The sequence below is a fragment of the Tamandua tetradactyla genome, chromosome 13 (genome assembly GCF_023851605.1).
Source record: "Tamandua tetradactyla isolate mTamTet1 chromosome 13, mTamTet1.pri, whole genome shotgun sequence".
Classification (NCBI taxonomy): domain Eukaryota; kingdom Metazoa; phylum Chordata; class Mammalia; order Pilosa; family Myrmecophagidae; genus Tamandua; species Tamandua tetradactyla.
In genome coordinates this window covers 33,766,236-33,785,702 of record NC_135339.1, presented here as the reverse complement: position 1 = coordinate 33,785,702, position 19,467 = coordinate 33,766,236, and the positions used below count along the sequence as shown (strand labels likewise).

Here is a 19,467-nt window from a genome sequence, read left to right as displayed (position 1 = left end):
GTAACCATGGGCAATTCGTTTAACTTCTGTGTTCTTTTGTTGCTTCATGTATAAAATGGGAATAATACAACTATCTGGGTTAACATACCTAAAAGCACAGTAGTTGCTTATAATAGGAACCCAATAAACATTAATATCCTGTGTCTGTCTGTCTCAATTCAAATGAAAACTTGAATTTGTTGCTACTAATTTAAATTGAAACTAAGTCTATCAAGTTAGGCTCTTTTAAATTAGTTTTCCTGAAGCCAAAACAGCAATGCTGTGGAAATAATTATTCTAGTTAAGTGGTGATTTTGCATAATAGGAAATGGTGATAAGTTTAACAACAACTCTTGATATTGCTTCATTGGGAGGATGAGGGAAGGAGATAGAGAGGTAGAAAGGAGCTAAAAGCCTTTAGTTTTCAGAGTGATCTTTGGCTCAATTATTGCGATGAATATGATCGACAAGATTATAATTATAATTTATATACCTAGTAGTGTTGCACTGAGGATTAAATGAGAATTTATTAACTATGCTATATTATACATGTAACAAAATTGTATTATTAATGATTCTTATCAGCACCTTAATATAGTATAGTTTGCCTGTTTACATGGCTTTTAAAGGTTTTTCTTTTACTAGAATTGATATAAATGAATACTAAAGTAGCAATATTTTAGCTTCTTTAAAGACTGTTTTCCATTTTAGAAGAGGATCACTTGCTTGTTGTTTCTTGCTTAATGAAAACACATTCCTCATTTCCATATCTACTAAATAACATCATCCAGGAGATCTAACACTCAATAGCTAGAAATTCTGAAAAGAGATAACAGATGCAATTATCAAAGAAGTAATATATCCCAGAACTGAAGGATATTTACAGGAGATCATATTCAAATGATGAAGAATCAGAATGGCATTAAACTTCTAAATAGTGACAATGGAAACTTGAAGACAAAAGAGTAATACCCTTGAAATTCTGAGAGGTTTTAGGGTGATGTCACCCTGAAGTTCTGTTATCTTTCAAGTTCTCAGTCAGGTATGAGCTTAGATTTCTTTTTTTTTTTTTGTTTAATTTTAGGTATGCAAAGTCATGAAATTTATCCCTGAGAATCTTTTGCCAAGACAGAGTTGCACTCCCAAAGTTAGGAAATAATCCAAGAAAAAGAAAATCCATGGGGTCTAGGAAATTGGATATGCAACATATGGCCAGGTGAACGGAATTTCCAGAATGAGTGCTGCACAGCAAATCCAGAATACAGCCAGATAAAATTGGATGAAATAGATAAAAGGTGCAGGTAGTGATATTTCTGGGGAAAACACAGAGCTGAGAGTATTTAATAGGTCTGATTCTGTGCGTGGATGATATTTAAACCAGAATGCATGTGTGACCAGTCAGAACATTCTTGGCTATAAACCACTAGTACCAATGCAGCTGCACGTCAGCCCTGAGCCCCATGAAAAATATACTGGAGACAATGTAAAGTGGAAGAGGGTAGAACAATTAAGCAAATGAAAAAGAAATAAAGGCATAATCATAAACTGCAAGAAAACTTAAAAGTCATATAAGAAAGGAAATATAATGGGGTATGACTAGACTCGTCAGTGAGTATCATCATCATAATGAAAACACTGACTGTAGATTTAACAACTCTTGATATTGCTCTGTTGGGAGGATGAAGGAAGGAGATAGAGAGGTAGAAAGGAGCTAAAATCCTCATGTACTCTACTAGGAAATTAGAGAGTCTAAAGTGGTTACATCAGCAGGGGGATAGAGGAAAAAGGACCACAGGCTATTCCTTTTTTTTGCTCTAAGCTTGTAGCATTATTTGACTTCACAAACTAAGGTATTTATTTATACCTCAAAAAAGATGCTTTCTGAATCTTTCATATTTAAGAGTATCATTCAACGTAATTGTATGGAGAAAAGCTACAGATTAAGTTTCAACTGTTTAGAAAATAGGACATTGTTTTAGAAAATATAAAAATATTGGTTGTAATCCTGTTATTCTGTGAGACACCTTTACATATGTTGACTATTTTCTGAGACACTTGTTTTATTTGATATGGTCTATTACTTCCAAATCCTCTGTGGGGAATGAGCAATTCCCACTATATTATTTAATTTTCAATCCCTCCTCCTTTATTTTTATTTTATACTTGGCTGCCATCAGTATTTAGCATCCTGCATGTCATTTATTCACCATGTATTTATTTAATGCCTACTTTAAGCAGCAATGAACAGTATAAATGTAGTTCCTGTGCTCACAGGCTACTTTCTGGCTGTAGCTAATGTCTGGATTTACAAATTAAAATTTTTATCTTGCCTTTGGTTGCTAAGAGCAACCAAAAGTAAATCAAAACTAAAATAGAAAGTAGGTCAAGTTTAAGGAAGGAGAAACTGTAAGAAAGCTAATAGTAAGACATGAGAATTATTTAAAATAGTTATGCAGTTTATTACAAGTCACTTTAAGGCTAAAAATTACTGGAGTCTTGGTGTGATCTTTAAAGAATGTACTACCCATCACTAGGTGTCCTACATTGAAGTGCCTGAGCATGTTAAAGATGGAAATAGAAATCTAATCAGAACATTCATTAGACCATAAAGCAGTTTTCTGAAAATGTTACTCAGTTCTATGACCTCATTACCAGGTATCTTTTCACAGGGTCATTGTACAAGTTTATTTTGGCTGAGCAAAGAATAAACATGAAGGACCTTCAAGGATTTTTGCTGAGGATGTTCAGTTCACTCAACATTCTTTAGCTTTTCACATGAGAAATGCATGTGGCTTTTGTGTAGATGAGCAACACTATTACAGGGCGAAGGACAGGAGAAGGAAAGTGCTATTATTATTAACCATCACTTTGAATTTTCTCTGCCAGTCTTTGGTTGGTGAATTTTTTAGCAAATATTATTTTTTAAAAAACACTATTACAGAAATTAAAGCCTTATAGGTAAATCTTTGAAACTAATTAACTTTAAATTATCATTTGATTAGGTCAGAGATCCAGACATTTTGCTATCAGTTTCTTGTTTGTTTTTTTTTTATTGTGATCATTCCGTTCTACATATATAATCAGTAATTCATAATATCCTCACATAGTTGCATATTCATCATCATGATCATTTCTTAGAACATTTGCATCATTTCAGAAAAAATAAATAAATAAAAAGACAACAGAAAATTGCTATCAGTTTTAATGGCTTTCTGTTTATGAAAGGATTTAGGGACAGTCAGCTGCTTAGTATCATCCCCTGAAACAGTAAGCATTTGTTCAGACAATAAAAAAGAAAAGTCATACAATTTTCCCTCAATATAGGGAGAATGGTATAATGAACAAGGATTCTATACTAGTTGAGTTATCTGGATTTTTTAAGTTAATTAAAAGTTTTCTAATTTTTAGATCATTTAATGAATTAAATAATAAAGTAATAGTTATTATCAACTACTCAATAATAATTTTAACTAATTAAGGTAATTTCACCTATCTTAATCCATGAGTTCAAATCATCTGCACTGGTCTCTCTAAATATTGAATTTCCCACCTGTAAAATGAAGAGGTGGGCTTAGTCAGATTAATTGTTAATTCATAGGAAATAGTTACTTTTCCTAAAAATTGGAAACTGATCTTACCTGTAATTATAGTATAACTTGTCGGAGATCAACAGGAAGAATAACTTAATGGCTATTACTATTGGACAGCATAATAAGAATTATTCTGTAAAAGAATATTTGTATTCTTAAAAGATTATAAAGCATTGCTAAGTATGTCTTTAAATTCTTAATAAAAATGGGAGAAGAATAGATTGAAGGTTTTATACAAAGATATGAATAGGCACAATAAATTCTTCTTAGCACAAAATATAGTCATTTTAATGTGATGCTTAATCAGGAAGTTGAGTGTTTATACAAAGGCAGAATTATTTGGGTGTAAAAAGTTATAATTAGTCATGCATACAGAGTGGGAGACTCTTTCCTTTTTACAGATGCCAACCAGGTGCTTGGAGACTTGAATAAACATTCAGATGTCCTAGTGCCCTTGAGTATAAACGAGCTCTGCATGGGGCCAGCTCCTGGAACTGCATCTCAGCTGCAGAATCCATCCCAGAGCTTGAATGTGTTAGAGCTGAGCACAGGTCTTCCTCAGGAAAGCCCACCTTGCCCCTGGGCTTGTCCATCCTGCCCCCAGCCCCACCCTGCCAGCCCCTGCAGCATTCTAGTTTCTTAAATAGACATTCCAGGCCCATCCGATTCAAACTCTGAGATCTTTGAGCCATCTGAAAATCAGAAGGGTTTAGGAACACTTCTTAGTTTTAATGTAAAATATTCTGCACATTACTTTTTTAATTACTTTGTTTTTAGCATTCTCATTAGAGTCTTTTTGTTTCCTCCTCTTTGACTTTTAGAATCTAGTTGAATATATGTAGTGTATATACAGCTCTGCAGGAAATAACACCTAAAATGCTGGGATATAGAATTACCTCGGGGTTGGTAACCCCCTTCCTCATTATTGACTGCTGTTACCATACATATCTCTCCCCTTAGGCTGAAACACCCTTCTTCATTTTTTTTTATTATTCTTTTGGTTTAATGTTTAATACAAATAGAAAACAGATAAGCAAGACATTAGTAATTTAAACAAGACCTCAATACACTCTTAGCATTGTTATTGACAGGTGACCGTAATGTCCTGTTTGTGCCCTCAAAGTAAGCATTTTTTATTAATGATGAAGTAAAAGATTAGATAGAGGAAACATGAGTGAGAAATGGATCAGAAATTATTAGAGTGCACCACGTTACAGTAAAACTTTAAACTTACCATCTATGACTAATTTTATAATATTAAAGAAATTGTAGGAAAAAAAAGAATAACCCTATCGCATCTGCATCAGCACTGGACTGTCTGCCAGTTTGAAAGGATGTATGCACCCTAGAAAAGCCATGTTTTAATCCTAATCCCGTTTTGGAAAGGCAGCTGCTGCTTCTAATCTCTATTCAGTACTGAATGTTTGAAACTATAATCAGATCATCTCCCTGGAGATGTGACTCAGTCGAGAGTGGTTGTGGTGCCTGGCCTTCCATGAAGCCTTGAGGATGTTGATACCACATCCAGCTTTAATGTAAACCTGAAGCAAACTCCTAGAATTTTCTGCTGAACCTCTGCACATAAACGCCAGAGTTACACTGACACATGCTACTGTCTGTGGAGAATTCTCCAACAGCCAACAATAATGAAAAAAGAAGCAGCATCAAAACCATATTTAGTTTACTTATTATATGCTCAATTATCTGTATCATAGTAGGTTCAGTGGGAGACTAGAAGCCTAAGATTTATTCTTTCACTCTAGTTTCTTTATGTCTTACTCTAGAGGCAAAATATATATAGCCCAAAAATAGAACTTACAAATTCTGTGTGAGTTCATTTGTGAGGTAAAACCTAAGTAAATTGTTGATTGTAATCATTTAAAGTACCAAAATGTGTGAATGGTGTCATTACACAGCTGGAGTGATTCAATGGCACTTTGACTAATTTGCATTCCACCATGGGCTTGCTTTAGTGGGGGCAGGCTTGAGAGGCACCCAGCTTTAGGGATTGCACCTGACTCAAGTGGAGGGTTGCATGGACATGTATGCCATTTGTCATCTGTGTGGTAGTAGGAAAAAAATCAAGGATTGCTAAGAAAGGGCACAGAAATGCAAAGGTGGCCCAAGAAAATGGCATATCTGAGAAAATTAGGCATCTATGTGAGAAAAGTGTTGGTCACTTCCCTCAAGTGTGACCCTGAAGTCTTCTTTCAACCATCTGCTATGAAGTAAATACTATCTGATGAAAAAGAAGAAAGTATGATGAATTAAATGATGCCTGGAAGGCTTAAAAATGTAAAATCCAATTTAGGTATGACTTCTATTAAGAATATAAATCCTTTGGTTTTAAAATTCATTTTCACAATTTAAAAAGATACGGTACAGGGGGGTGCATGGGTGGTTCAGTGGTAGAATTATCGCCTGCCATGCGGGAGACCCAGGTTCGATTCCCACCCATGCACCTCCCACAAAAAAAAAAAAAAATCAGCAAATGGTGCTGCAATAATGGGAACTGACATGGAAAAAGAATGAACTGTAACCCCCACCATACAGCATACAAAAAAAAAAATATATATATATATATATATATGGTACAAATAAAAAGCTCCAGTGAGGTATAAATGGCTTTGGTTTTGACATACATGATATTCCTGACCCTGAGTACCTGAATCAAGACTTTTTTTCCTCATGTTAACACTTACACCCAAAATGTTTGTAGTGCCTTAGGCTTGGGAATTTATAGGTGAACCATTATAGATTAGTTTCTATGGTAATGTTATAACTCAAGGCAATCATAAATTCACATGTTTGAAAAGAAGATAGAATAAGTATAAAACCTTTAGAAGAATATTTTTAGTCCAGCTATAAATAAGAAATGAATCATCTATGTACTATGTAAATTGTTTAAGTGGGCAAATTTAGAAGTGATTTTTTTTTTCACTTTTTACAAAGTTTTATACTTTAGTGGGAAATGTAGCTATGTCTGAAAAAAAATCAGAAATGTCCCTTATAGAACTGCACAATGGTAAAAATCAGCAAACTTTCTGCAGTGATAGAGACAGAAGTGTTCTGTAACTGCACTGTCCAAATCAGTAGTCACTATAGCCACATGTGGCAATTGGGCATTTGAAATGTGGCTAATACAACTTAGGAACTCAATTTTTAATTTCACTCTACTTTAATTAATTTTAATTTAGCCACCTGTGGGTAGTTGCTATGATACTGTTAATGCAAAATGGCTTAAAGTCAAAGTGGATAGTAGAAGATATGACTTGCCAGATTGTGAATTCAATAATATAATACTATTTCATACCCAAGTTCTTTGGCTCTTAAATTTCCACCTTGTTCTAGGTAGAGTCATTAATTACTACTATTATCTTCATTTAGTTTTAAAATACATTCTCTTTTCCTTTGTAAAAAGTTATTTTAAAGCATAAGCTTAAGCCCCAAGGTCCTGGTTTCAGGACAGAGCAAAATTACGGATGGTGTTTATTCAAGGGTGAGCTTATTGTAAGTTTTTTACATTTAAAATTAAATGTAATGCTGAAATATTTAGGGTTGAAATGAATGTACTGATGTCTACAACTTACTTTGAAATGCATAAAAAATTAAACAAGTTGATGCATGGCTAGATGGTAGATATGTGACAAAGCAAATATAGCAAAACATAAACAATATATGGGTGTTCACTTGTACAATTCTTTCAACTTTTCTGAGAGTTTCAAAATAAAATGAAAAAAATCATAAAACGTTAGGGAAAAAGTTCAGTATAACTATTTTATTTTAAAGTATCTTTTTTTTTTTTTTGGATCTATCACTTCTCTGTTCCTTAGAGCCAAGGAGCAATAACTGAACGTTTAAGAAGTTTCAGTATGCATGACTTAACAGCTATTCAAGGTGATGAACCTGTGGGACAAAGACCATATCAAACTCTACCAGAAGCAAAAAAGAAAAGTAAACCAGCACCCAGTGAATCAGCAGGTGTGCCTGTTTATTTTGACATATACCTCATTCATGAGTGGGACAAGATGGATAAAATAAGTACATGGTAAACTATCCGAATTTTTGGTATGCAAAACTTACTTTCCCACTTACCTTTTGAGTTTTACACTTAACTATTGTGTTCTTCTTCTATATCTTCTCTGAATAGGTTAGTATTGCCTTTCGCTGACCCAATCTAACTAAGAAAGTGGCAGTTACTGTTGTGCTGCCATAAATATTTAGGAGCTGTGGCTAGCATACCACCTCCCACCACCACCACTAGTTCTGACCTGTAGTCAATACCCTTTTCTCTACCCTTGATGTAGAGATCTAAGGAGTTGAACAGTAAACTCTCTTTACTGTAAGTGCCATGAGCAAATAAGGATAGTGATTCACTCACAAGATAAAAAATGTTAAGCAGATGACAAAAGATGACTCACTTTGAAAAATAGGATTACTTCAGTGGGAAATGTGTTGAAATTACATATTCTAGTTCAGGAATTGACCTGTGGGTATATTCTTTTTTTAAAAAATTCATTTTAATTTTTTTTCTCCTCTCAATATTTTATTCTTAACGTCCAACTTTCTGGACAATTTTCCTTCAGTACACCTTTTTTTATTGTTATTTAAAAAAAAAATCACTGTGCCATCACTCCTCTCAAGTTTGTGGAAATATATATTTTTTTAAATTTATTTTATTTATTAAACATACCAACATACAAACACAAACATTCCTACCAGGTATATTCTAAAATAAATTATGAACATGTCATAATTCATATGTTCTAAAACTACCTAAGAGAAATGATTATGAATACATAAGTAGTTTATTAGCCAGGGAAAATGATAGTGTTGGTCTGTACTTACTGACATGAAATCATCCCGAATGTGAGAATGAAAATTATAAAACAGCATGTGTTATAATCCTCTAGTATAGAGGCAGATAGGCAGATGATGAAATGGATTAATATATGTGAAGTTATTTTTTAAATGTATATACACAGTAGAAAGTCTAGAAGAAAATTGCTAAAATGTTAACAGTGGTTGCCTCAGAGTTTGAGTGATTTTTTTAAATTAATCTATTACTCTTAAAATTGGAAATAAAGCAATACTTTTCATTTTGAAAAATACGGTACTCCTTTTCAGTTTTTAAATTGAATAGAAAATGCATATTTTAATGAAGAATATGGCTTGACTCTAGTATCTTCTCTGTTTTTGATTTAGGGTTTGCTTTAATAAATTGCTGAATTAAACTTGTCAGTCTCACCTCCTCATAGATCCCCAATATGGCTATTTTCTCTTTCCCTGATTCTTAGACTTTTTAATTTCTTACCTGCCAGATTGCAGTAGACTTGCTACTTCCAGCCTTAGCCATTTCTGATCCATTCACCAAAGTACAACCTGAAGAATCTTGTAGAGCTTAAATCTGATCATATTATTCTTCTGCTTAAAATGCTTCCAAGGCTCCATCACTGCCCTCTGATGAAATCCTATTAAGTCTCCAGCCGTGGTCCTCACTCCATTGTGTGCTAGCTATATAGAATTATAGATCCAACTCCTAAAGAAGTCTTTTCTCACAACTCACTTCTCCCTCCCACTCCCCGGCTGAGTTACTTCTCTGTGTGTACTCCCATAGCATCTTGTCCTTAACTTTTATTTAAAATATCACAATGTTGTATTGCCCATTAAAATCTGTTTCTCCTGTTGGAATGTAAATTTCTTGAGGATATAAAAAGAGAACTGTATCTTTTTCATCATTGTATCCCCATAATTTAGCTCACTGCTGCACATGGTAGCACTTAAATTATTTTTTGTAGAATAATGAATCAATACATCACTTTTTCTGAAACTAATTAAAATGCTAATAAGATTTTAAAAAAACAAACTAGGAAACTAGGAAAAAATACAATGCAATTTATTGTATTGTATTATAGGGCTTTAGAATAAAATTCCCATTCCTAAGTATACAAAATAATAAGCAGTTAAATATCAAGGACTATGCTTGTTGACATGTAGTCTTATTCTTTATCTGTGGCCTTAGCTTTTTGTTAATGCAGTTTTATTGAGATATATTCACATATCATATAATCATTCAAAGTATATAACCAGTATATAATGCAGTTTTATTGAGATATATTCACATATCATATAATCATTCAAAGTATATAACCAGTATATCATCATATAATTATATCATCATATAATTGTGCATTCACAGTCAACTTTTTTGGGGAGGGTGGGGGTGCATAGTCTGGAATTGAACACGGGTCTCCTGCTTGGAAGGCACACAATCAAATTTTGAACATTTTCATTTACTCAACAAACAAATAAATAAGAATACAAATAAAAAAGAACACGCAAAACATCCCATACCCCTTATCTCCCTCTATTTGTTTAATCTTTGTGTTTTTTTTTTTTTTACTCATCTGCCCATAACTGCATATAGGGAGTGTCAATTACAAGGTTTTCACAATCACACAGTCACACTGTGATGCTATATACTTATACAATTATCTTTAAGAATCAAGGCTACTGGAATGCAGTTCAACAGTTTCAGGTATTTCCTTCTAGCTATTCTAATACACTAAAAACTAAAAAAGGATATCTATATAATACATAAGAATAACCTCCAGAATGACCTCTCAACTCTAGTTGAAATCTCTCAGCCATTGAGACTTTATTTGGTTTCATTTCTCTCCCTGCTTTTGGTCAAGAAGCTTTCTCATTCCCATAATGCCAGGGCCAGGCTCATCTCTGGGAGTCATATCTCACATTGACAGGTAGATTTACACCCCTGGGAATCATGCTCCATGTTGAGGGGAGGGCAGTGAGTTCACCTGCCAAGTTGGCTTAGAGAGAGAAGCCACTTGTGAGCAACAAAAGAGATTCTCTGGGGGTGACTTGTAGACATGATTATCAGAAAGCTTAACTTCTCCTTTGCAAGAATACATTATACAAGGGCAAGCCCCAAGATCAAGGGCTTGGCCTATTAAATTGGTAGTCCCCAGTGCTTGCAGGAATATCAGGAATTCCCCAAGTGGGGAAGTTTAATATTTCCACATTTTTCCCCAGTCCCTCTACAGGACGTTACTAATGCTTTTTTATTTTCTACACAAATTACTCTGGGATGTATCAGGGCATCACAACAACATGTGCAAACCATCAAGCTCTCACTCCCTATTCAAGGTTGCATGTAATCAAGGTATTCAAATAAACTGACTATACAGTTTAAATTAGATACTGTGCTACAGGAAATACAAATTTTGCATTTTGCAAAGTAAATGTCTCTTCTTTTTGTCTCACACAGAAGTTGAAGTTTTAAAACTCAGTATCATCCTTTACCCTTTCGTCTGATTTACCTTAGTCCTAATCAGATCTGCTTCATTCGTATCTCTAATTGAAAACTGATTGCTTTTTCAGCTTTTTTAACAGTTGTATGGGGTACCTGCCTTAGCTATTTGATCGCATTTGTTTCCTTTCTGATTCTTCCCTTGATTCTTCATTCTGTTTTACCTTAGTTTTGTTATATTAGGATCAGCAATATTGTGTGAGCAATAGCCATAGAGAAAAGTCTAGAAATGGCAACCTAAAAACAATGTATCTTTTCCTGGTTTGGTTTCCTCAATTATAGAAGTAATGCAGTTTTTAAAATAAAAACTTGGCAAATATAAAGAAGAAAAATGAGGAAATTTAAAATATCTAAAAGCCAACTTACAAAAGATGTAATAGTTCGTTTTTGTGTTTTTTTCTTTGTTTCTTTATATACATTTTTCCCTACTTGATATTGCATCAGAAGCCTTTTCCCAAGAATTCCAACTGCACCTCCTGTCCAGCTCCTGGCCACACTGACCTTTGAGTCCCTCCCTGCCCAGGGCCTCTCTGCCTGGGCTCTTCTACCTAGAATGTTCTTCCTTGGACTGTTGTAGGAAAACAGAGTGATAGAATAAGGATCTCGATTAAATAGTGGCAGGCTAATTCTGCTTCATAATCCTGCTTAATTTCTAGTCTAGAAGATTGGCAGTACAAAATTTTACTTGCCTAATTTACAATGAAAGGTTTTTACGTTAATACGAGAGTAAGAAGTTTATTAACACACTTCATGGTTCACTTAGTGGTTCTCACATTATGCTTAGGTTGATAAACATTTAGGAGTACTTTTCTTGATATACAAGGAGTCCATCCTTTGCCTCCTCCTTCTTCACTTGAAGATTTAAGTATTTATTTTCTTTATCTTTGTGAAAAGAAAGTTTGAAACTTGAATGCCTGGTAGCCTTCATGTGTTGTGTACTCTCTCTGCCTCATAGGCCTTGGGCCTGTCTTGCTCTGTCCAGGATCCTCAGGCAGGAATTCCCACAGCATGAACCCAGAGCCAGCAGTATAAGCATCGCCTGGGAGCTGGTTAGAAATGCAAATTTTTGTCCCAGTTTTGACATAATTGACACATGGGAGGGGGAAAAAAAGACCTTAAATCCTAATTCAAGTCACAGAGGTGCAGATGAGAAACTAAAACACTCAAATGCTTGGGTTGCTTAGAATTCATGAAAAGGAGACAGAGTAGGAAGAGACTTTCTCAGTATCTGTTTATCTGTGAACAAGATGAATATATTACCCACTCAAAAATAATAGATTTTTAAATTATTCTGAAAAATGCATAGTAAAAGTAAGAAGGTAAGAATGGTCAAAGGAAACTTCCTAGAGGAAATGAGTTATGGGCTTCATCTAGAATAGTGCGAAGGGTAAAGATTAAGGACGATGGGTAGGGAGCACATTCCAGATGAGCAAGGGAGAGGAGTGTAACTCCCCTGGCACAACACACAAACCTGGTCTAGGACCCAACAGCCCGCCCTCTGGGCAAAGACAGTGCTGCCATCCTCTTACACCAAGATGTGCTGTTTTTGACAACACGTTTAGATTATGGAATTCCACTGAAAGACGGGGATGAGAAAACTGATGAAGAAGTGGATGGGACATACTCAGATGATGAGATGTTGACGCACAAAGGACTTCGAAGATCACAGAGCATGAAATCTGTGAAAACCATCAAAGGCCGCAAAGAGGTTGGTAGCCTATAGCATTGTTTTTCTGATGATCAGTATTAAGGAATTTCCCTGTTGCATTAAATTTTAGGATATCCATAATCCATAAACGAAGGATTGGAATGTTAGAGGAGGATTATTTAAAATTATTTTATTCAGATTAGGTATATTAGGATCTCTGGAAATTTTGGAAATGGTAAATTCCTAGTCTTCCACCATAGGTAGAAAAAGGTGTTCCCACATAGCAAATAATATGGCTATGAACACCGAGTGCCAGCCCTATGCATAAACAAGGAAAGCAGCTAACAAAAGTAACTGCATAGTTGTGCTCTCCACCAACTCTGCATGAAGAATAAATAGTAAAATTTTATCCAAAATAATGAATTTTGTACCCAGAAAGCAGTGGAAGATTTTGAATGGCCTCAGATTATAATGATCAGTGTTCATTGTCATTGTACTAAGCAAAGCACAAGCAATACTGTTAATGTTTTTATTTGTTAGTAATAGTAGTAATCTGCAGCATGTATCCAACATAGTACTAACTACATTTTTGTGAATACGTAAGCAGTGTTGTCTTTTGAGTACATGCTTATAATTAATGCTTTCTATAAGAAAAGTTAAAATTATTACTATCACTATGAACTGTTAAGCCCTATCAAATTGAAAAGTAGTCATCTAATTTGTAATAACACATTTCTCTCTTCAGGTACGGTATGGGTCACTGAAATATAAAGTGAAAAAGAGACCACAGGTGTATTTTTAGCCACCTACACTTCGAGAATCCCAAAACAAATTATGCTAATGCTTCGGCTTCATTTTCAAACATTACGTATTCAGGATTTACGCATTAAAATAATTCTTTAAATTGTGGCGGTGATAGGGTTTACTTTCTTTAAGTAGTTTTTATTTCTTTAACAATTACTTCCAAATTGACTACTAAAGGTAGTTATGCAAAGTTTATTAATATGTATATCAAAAATTAAAGGAATCATATTATCTGTTTTAAATTCAGTAATATTGAGTGCCTGGAATATAAGGTGAAAAACAAACCCACAGTATACTTGAAAAGAGTCCTTTTTGTGGTTCAGGATACGTCAATCTTTGTGATATTGTATCGTGTTTACCTCCCATTTGTGTTCTATATATATCACATAAGGATAGCAATTAAATAGACTTCTGACCCACCAGTCATAAAATAAGGGCTTACTGTAACTCTTACCTTTATAATAATCTAATTTTTCTACCATTATCTGAACATTTTTTTAAATAAATATTTGAAAACCAGGTATCCACATAGCACTTTTATTCCTAAATAGTTTTGCACACTTAAAAATTGTTTACTTATTTTACAACTATACATTTATTTTAAATTGTATTGACACTACCTTTATTGTTGTTTGTTACATTCTGACATATCACATCTATGCTTGGATTATATCATCTCTTTTTCCTTGGGTTTCATTTGTTAAATCCATTCAATTTTAGTAATATAAAAAATATAGCTAATTTTTGCGTTTTAACTGATTTTTTTTTCTGTTTGCATGGTTTTTTGTGTTGTTTTCCCTTTTTTTAATCAGAGAACTTGTGAGTTTACAGAAAAATCATGCATAAAATACAGGGTTCCTATATACTAACACCTTGCATTGGTGTAGTTAATTGTTACAGTTGATGAAAGCACATTTTAATAATTGTACTATTAACTGTCATCCATGGTTTAACTTAGGATTCACTCTCTGTTGTGCAATTCCATGGGATTTTTTTTTTATTTCTATTCTAGTAACGTATATACAACCTAAAATTTTTCCCTTTTGACCACATTCAAATATATAACTCAGTGCTGAATAATTATATTCAGTGTTGTGCTACCATTACCACCATCCGTTACCAAACCTATGCCATTGTCCCAAATAGAAACTAGGAATTTTAAGCCTTAATTCCCTATTCCCTATTCTGATTCCATTCCCTGATAATCTTTATTCTAGATTCTGATTCTATGACTGTTTATTCTAATTATTTCATATCTGTGAGATCATACAGTATTTATCCTTTTGTTCTGACTTATTCCACTCAACATGATGTCTTCAGGGTTCATCCATATTGTCACATGTATCAGAACTTCTCTTAAACACCTTTACAAATAAGAAATTATTTTAAACAATAACCAATTTTCCATATTTCCATATATATTATAGTTAAAGTTAGCATATTTTTATTAACACAGGTTAAATTTTCAGCTTTTAAATAGTAGCCCTTATGAAATGTGGTCAGAGACCAGTATAGCACTTAGAAATTATCCAACAGCCAATCCACTTCAAAAGTGATAAATGCCACTGGTTTATAAATCTGATGTTAACTAGAATCAGTTGAATTACTTCTCTTTGGGAGATGATTACCTGAAGATAAGTGCCAATGCAAAATATTGACTTTGTTAACATTACCAATTAGAAACTATTAGAAAAATATCATTATTTTTAATCCAGAGGATTTTGAGTTATTGAAACTTAAGACTTTTGGGGGGTGCTATGCATTATGAACCTTAAGTCAATGTATTTTTAGGTTGGTTTTAGAAATCAGTAATGAAATTTTTGCAATTATGTTTGGTCAGATAATGTACTTGATTGATCTTTTTGTTCAAAAGAAAAAAATGAGAGAGATTTGTGAAATCTTTGACTTTTCTACCTTTTAAGAAATTAAACCAGCTAATAATATATATTCAGGACCTCTTCAGAGTATTGGCTGAGAATAGAATGTTTACTCAAGATTATACATGGTATAATTCATACATAGTCTCTTGATACTAGTCCCCAAATATTTTCTAGAGTCCTTTCGCATTCTTGAATTCTAACACCAAGTAAAAATTCATTCAGCTTTTTCCCCCCTAAAGTTTAACTCTAAGAATATGTTCATCTACTTTACTTTGACTAAATTTTAGCCTCTAAGTTTCTGGAAAAACTCTTTCTGTTCACACATTGTTCACAATTTATGTTCACAATTCCTGTAAATTCTGATTATAAACTCTTGAAAGAAAGTTTTATTTATATTGCTTAATCCTAGACTTATCAATATAAATGCTAACGTGCAGTTTTTCCTATGCAAAGGTAGTATCATTTCAAATTGCCTGGCAAAGTGTAAGGGATTTTTGTATAAAAACACTGTCTATGGGAGCTAATTTGCACCATTTTATCTTTTTCAAGACTAATCTCAGTATTAAACCTATTCTTTAATTATTGTAAACTTATAAATATTGTTATATTTTTTTCTTTTAAATTGGGGCAGCTCTTTTTTGTGTGAATTTTTCTGCTTTTAAGTCTCCTCTCCTGGTTTTAAGAGGTAATTTTATCCACAGAACCACAGTGCTTTGCTTTTCCACCACCTCCACTTGGTGCTTGGGCATCAGATACACAAGCCTATTTATGGCATTATTTGGTAGCCAGTGTTTTATTTTCTTATGTATTCATTCAACTTGTTCATTAATATTAACTATTTCCAAAGTGTGTTTATAAAAAAATCAATCTATTCTTTAACCATGTTTTTTCTGGTGTAAAAATGAGCCAGAAATGAGTGTTTTTGCTGTATAATTAATTGTGGAAACACACCTAGGTCCCGCCTAAGATCCCCTCCACATACTTCACTATTATGTATGTAGATTTGACTAGAAAATGATACTGCCAGCATTTTAATGATAAATACTTGACTACACTGATTGATGGAACAAAATTAAGAAGTGTTTTCAGGGAATTTAATCCATATGTCACCACCAAAGATTTTTACAGTGTTATGAAGTATGTATATATTCCAGGTTTCTGTAAGACATTTAGATCAAACGTGTTTTCTGGTTTCCCCGCCCCCACGCCTAGAATAACACAACTTTGTGTTTTTGGAAAATGCTTGAACTTTTGTGTTGTTAAAAATATACAATACTATCTTATATTAAGTATCAGTCATTTATATTTTTAATTGGGATGTACTAAATTTTCATTCTGATCCTCTTTTATCAGGAAAATCAGTTAATACGTATTTTCAAAACAATTAGGTGAATTTTAAGATGATCCTTGGTTTTGGTATGCAGCATGTATTTCTTAGTAAAACATCACTTAAGTTTTAATGGTTTTTGAAAGTATAGCTTTTTTCTCTAGATGTTTTTAAAATTTCTACTATATTGCAGAATTAATGTATATTAACTCTTTTTTTAAACATTGACCATGACTTAACATTTTCTCTTCTAACACCTTTTAAATCTGTATACTTTAATAATTGAGAAAACAGTTTTACCAATTGTTAATCCCTTTGTAAAGGTTATCTTTAAGCCTACTATGTAAGTATGGTTTGTGAAAACTTTAATATGAAATAAACTCACTTTATTAGTGATAACTTGTATTCTTTTTTTCTTGTGTCAGGGTACATATGTTGGATTCCATGAATTGATATTTTTATTATTGTCTTGATTAAATAATGGACAACATATAAACACACTTAAAATTACCAGACACAGAACAAATTACAAAGTCATGTAATTCTGGCAAGCATACCCATTGGATTACAAAAGGATCACTGAATTGTTAACTTTGGATATTAGAAAAGGAAGATAGAAAAACAATGCATTACAAATACCCTAGCCATCAACTTGGAATGATTAACTGTCTCAGACATATAATGCAAAATTCAGATTTATGTATCATGGAAATGTTCTGGGGTCCCATCTGTTTTAAAGTCAGATGTCTGTCTGCCTTGCATTTCAACTTTAAAGAGACATCCCATCTTTACAAAAAGTTTCTTTGTGTTACTTCATTGTGATACGTAATGTATACCAAAGTATTTTCAGACAGCGTTTAAAATGGAGCTATATTTTCATTTGTATTATGGGGTGTATCCTTGTAGTGATCCAAAGAGGCTAGAAATTTAAATAAAAATTCAAAAGTGTACAGTGAATATATGAACCACAGCATGTTTTCAAGTGTGTTATTCCTCCTGTAAGTAGTTCACTGTTCTTGCAAGATTCATGGAACAGAAATCATGTCGGGGCTGATTCATTATTCCCTGGAAAACATTCTGCTCTCTTTTACCTAGCCATCAATATTCTAGCCTTGAAACACTCTCCTTATGCTCTGGCTATAGATGGTAATGTTTTTAAAACTGCTTTTTATATGATAATGCTTTGAACTAAATTTTTAAAGCATAAGATTGATAATTGTCTACCCTATAAGGGTAGGTTGCTAAAAGAGTGTGCTCACAAAAGCAGGAAGGTCATCATTCTTACTCTTTGTTTACCTGGCAATCCCAGATTAAGGGCAAGAAAAAGAAAAAAAAACAAAGAATGATATTTTGACATGTGCAAATCAAATTAACATGATTTTTTTTCATTCAAAAATATTCATTGAGTGTCTAGTTTGTACAGTAGCACTGTATGTTTCTACATAGTACCTATATTCAAGTAGGGAAGGCTAACAATTATTTTCATAGAAATAATTATTGCTTTAGAAAACAAAAAAATTCACTGTTACCAAATCAATCTTCAGATTACTTGAATATTATTTATAATGGGGTTTCTTCTAAGTTGTTGAATAAGTTATTTGGTTCCCCTCAGAGCAGTTTTTTTTTTTTTTATGTTAATTCCCATCTTTCCCGTTTCCTCCATCTAATACACTAGTAAGTCTTTTTGGCTCTCTCCAAAATGTAACCTGAATATGACCATTTTACCCAGCTCCCCTCCAACCTCCCTAGTGTGGGGACCCAGGGCTCCAACTCCCCCTTCCAAATTGAGAATAAATTGCTGCACGTTGCTGCCCACATGACCAGATGACCAGGACAGAAGTTAAAGGTCAATAGACCTCCTAAGGGAGAATGTACAGATGGTAACGTAAACCACTGCTTATAAAGGATTAAAACTCATCTCCCCTGATCACTGTTAATAAAAAATCTCCAAACCCTTGTGTCATAAGATCCTGCCAAATCTCTGTTCTCATACAGTATGTAATGTCAAACTGCACCTTGCACTTCTGCCTTTGCAGAGCACTATTTCCATTTTTTCCTGAACACCACTCAAGACCTTCTCCTGTTTGTAAGTCCTAATAAAATTCATGCCTTACTTTGTGCCTAGCATGTTCTTTAGTCTTGGCACTATGCCCACCCCAGCCCTTCAAGAGCTGAGTTGAAATTTCTAGTTGAAACTGTCATCATCTCTTGCCTGGAGTACTCAGGGTATAACCTTTAAGGCAGAATTTCTTGAAACCTTACTACATTTTTAATAGTTTTGCAAATTTCTCAAGATGATTCTAAACTTGGGGTTTCAGGACTGTCGACTGTATCTTATTTTTACAACTGGCACCTTTGGAGAATACTTAAAAAGAGAAGGTTGTAAAGAGGACAGGAGGTAAAGAATAGATGTACATGGTTTAGCACACCAATCTTGGGAGAGAAAAGCAATGCTGAGATGTAGAAAAGGTGGGTGAGGAGAGCTGATGAAGTCAGGGTAGAAAGTTTAGCTGAATTCTAGTGAGTTTAGATATGATGCTCTTTCAAAATATTGAGAAACAGGTTAGGATTTCCCCCTCAGCAATGCTGGGCCTAATTTAAGTTACTCTGAATTTGAGGCTACAATAGACCATGGCAGTGCCAGGACTCAACAGTAGGTATCCTTAAAGTAGTTCCAAAAGAAATTCAAATGTTTAATTCCTCTATAGAATTGTACAAATCCTAGATTGTATTAGATTATCTCTTACAAAGAAAGGGACTATTGCAGCACATGGTTTATTTTGAAGAGGAAAAACTATATTTTAAGGTTTGTCATGACTGTTGTATTCAGTTCCAAAGCCTGACACACATACCCATTTGACTTCATGCTTCAAGACGTGATATCATGGACATTTCACAGAGAAATCAAG

The 19,467-nt window shown here is 33.7% G+C and overlaps 1 protein-coding gene across 4 annotated transcripts in view; it reads left to right on the top strand.

The window, feature by feature from the left end:
• REEP3 (receptor accessory protein 3) overlaps positions 1–16,960 on the top strand; it is a 112,807-nt gene extending 95,847 nt beyond the window's left edge. For 3 of the 4 annotated variants that reach the window (XM_077125170.1, XM_077125168.1, XM_077125169.1), the window contains 3 exons: positions 7,403–7,550; positions 12,462–12,607; positions 13,293–16,959. In XM_077125170.1, the coding sequence (XP_076981285.1) occupies positions 7,403–7,550; positions 12,462–12,607; positions 13,293–13,349 (351 nt within the window). In that variant the 3' untranslated portion in view covers positions 13,350–16,959. Of the gene's footprint in view, positions 1–7,402; positions 7,551–12,461; positions 12,608–13,292 lie in introns of all 4 variants that reach the window. The other variant, XM_077125167.1, reaches the window with a different exon arrangement.
• Positions 16,961–19,467: the final 2,507 nt, after the last annotated feature.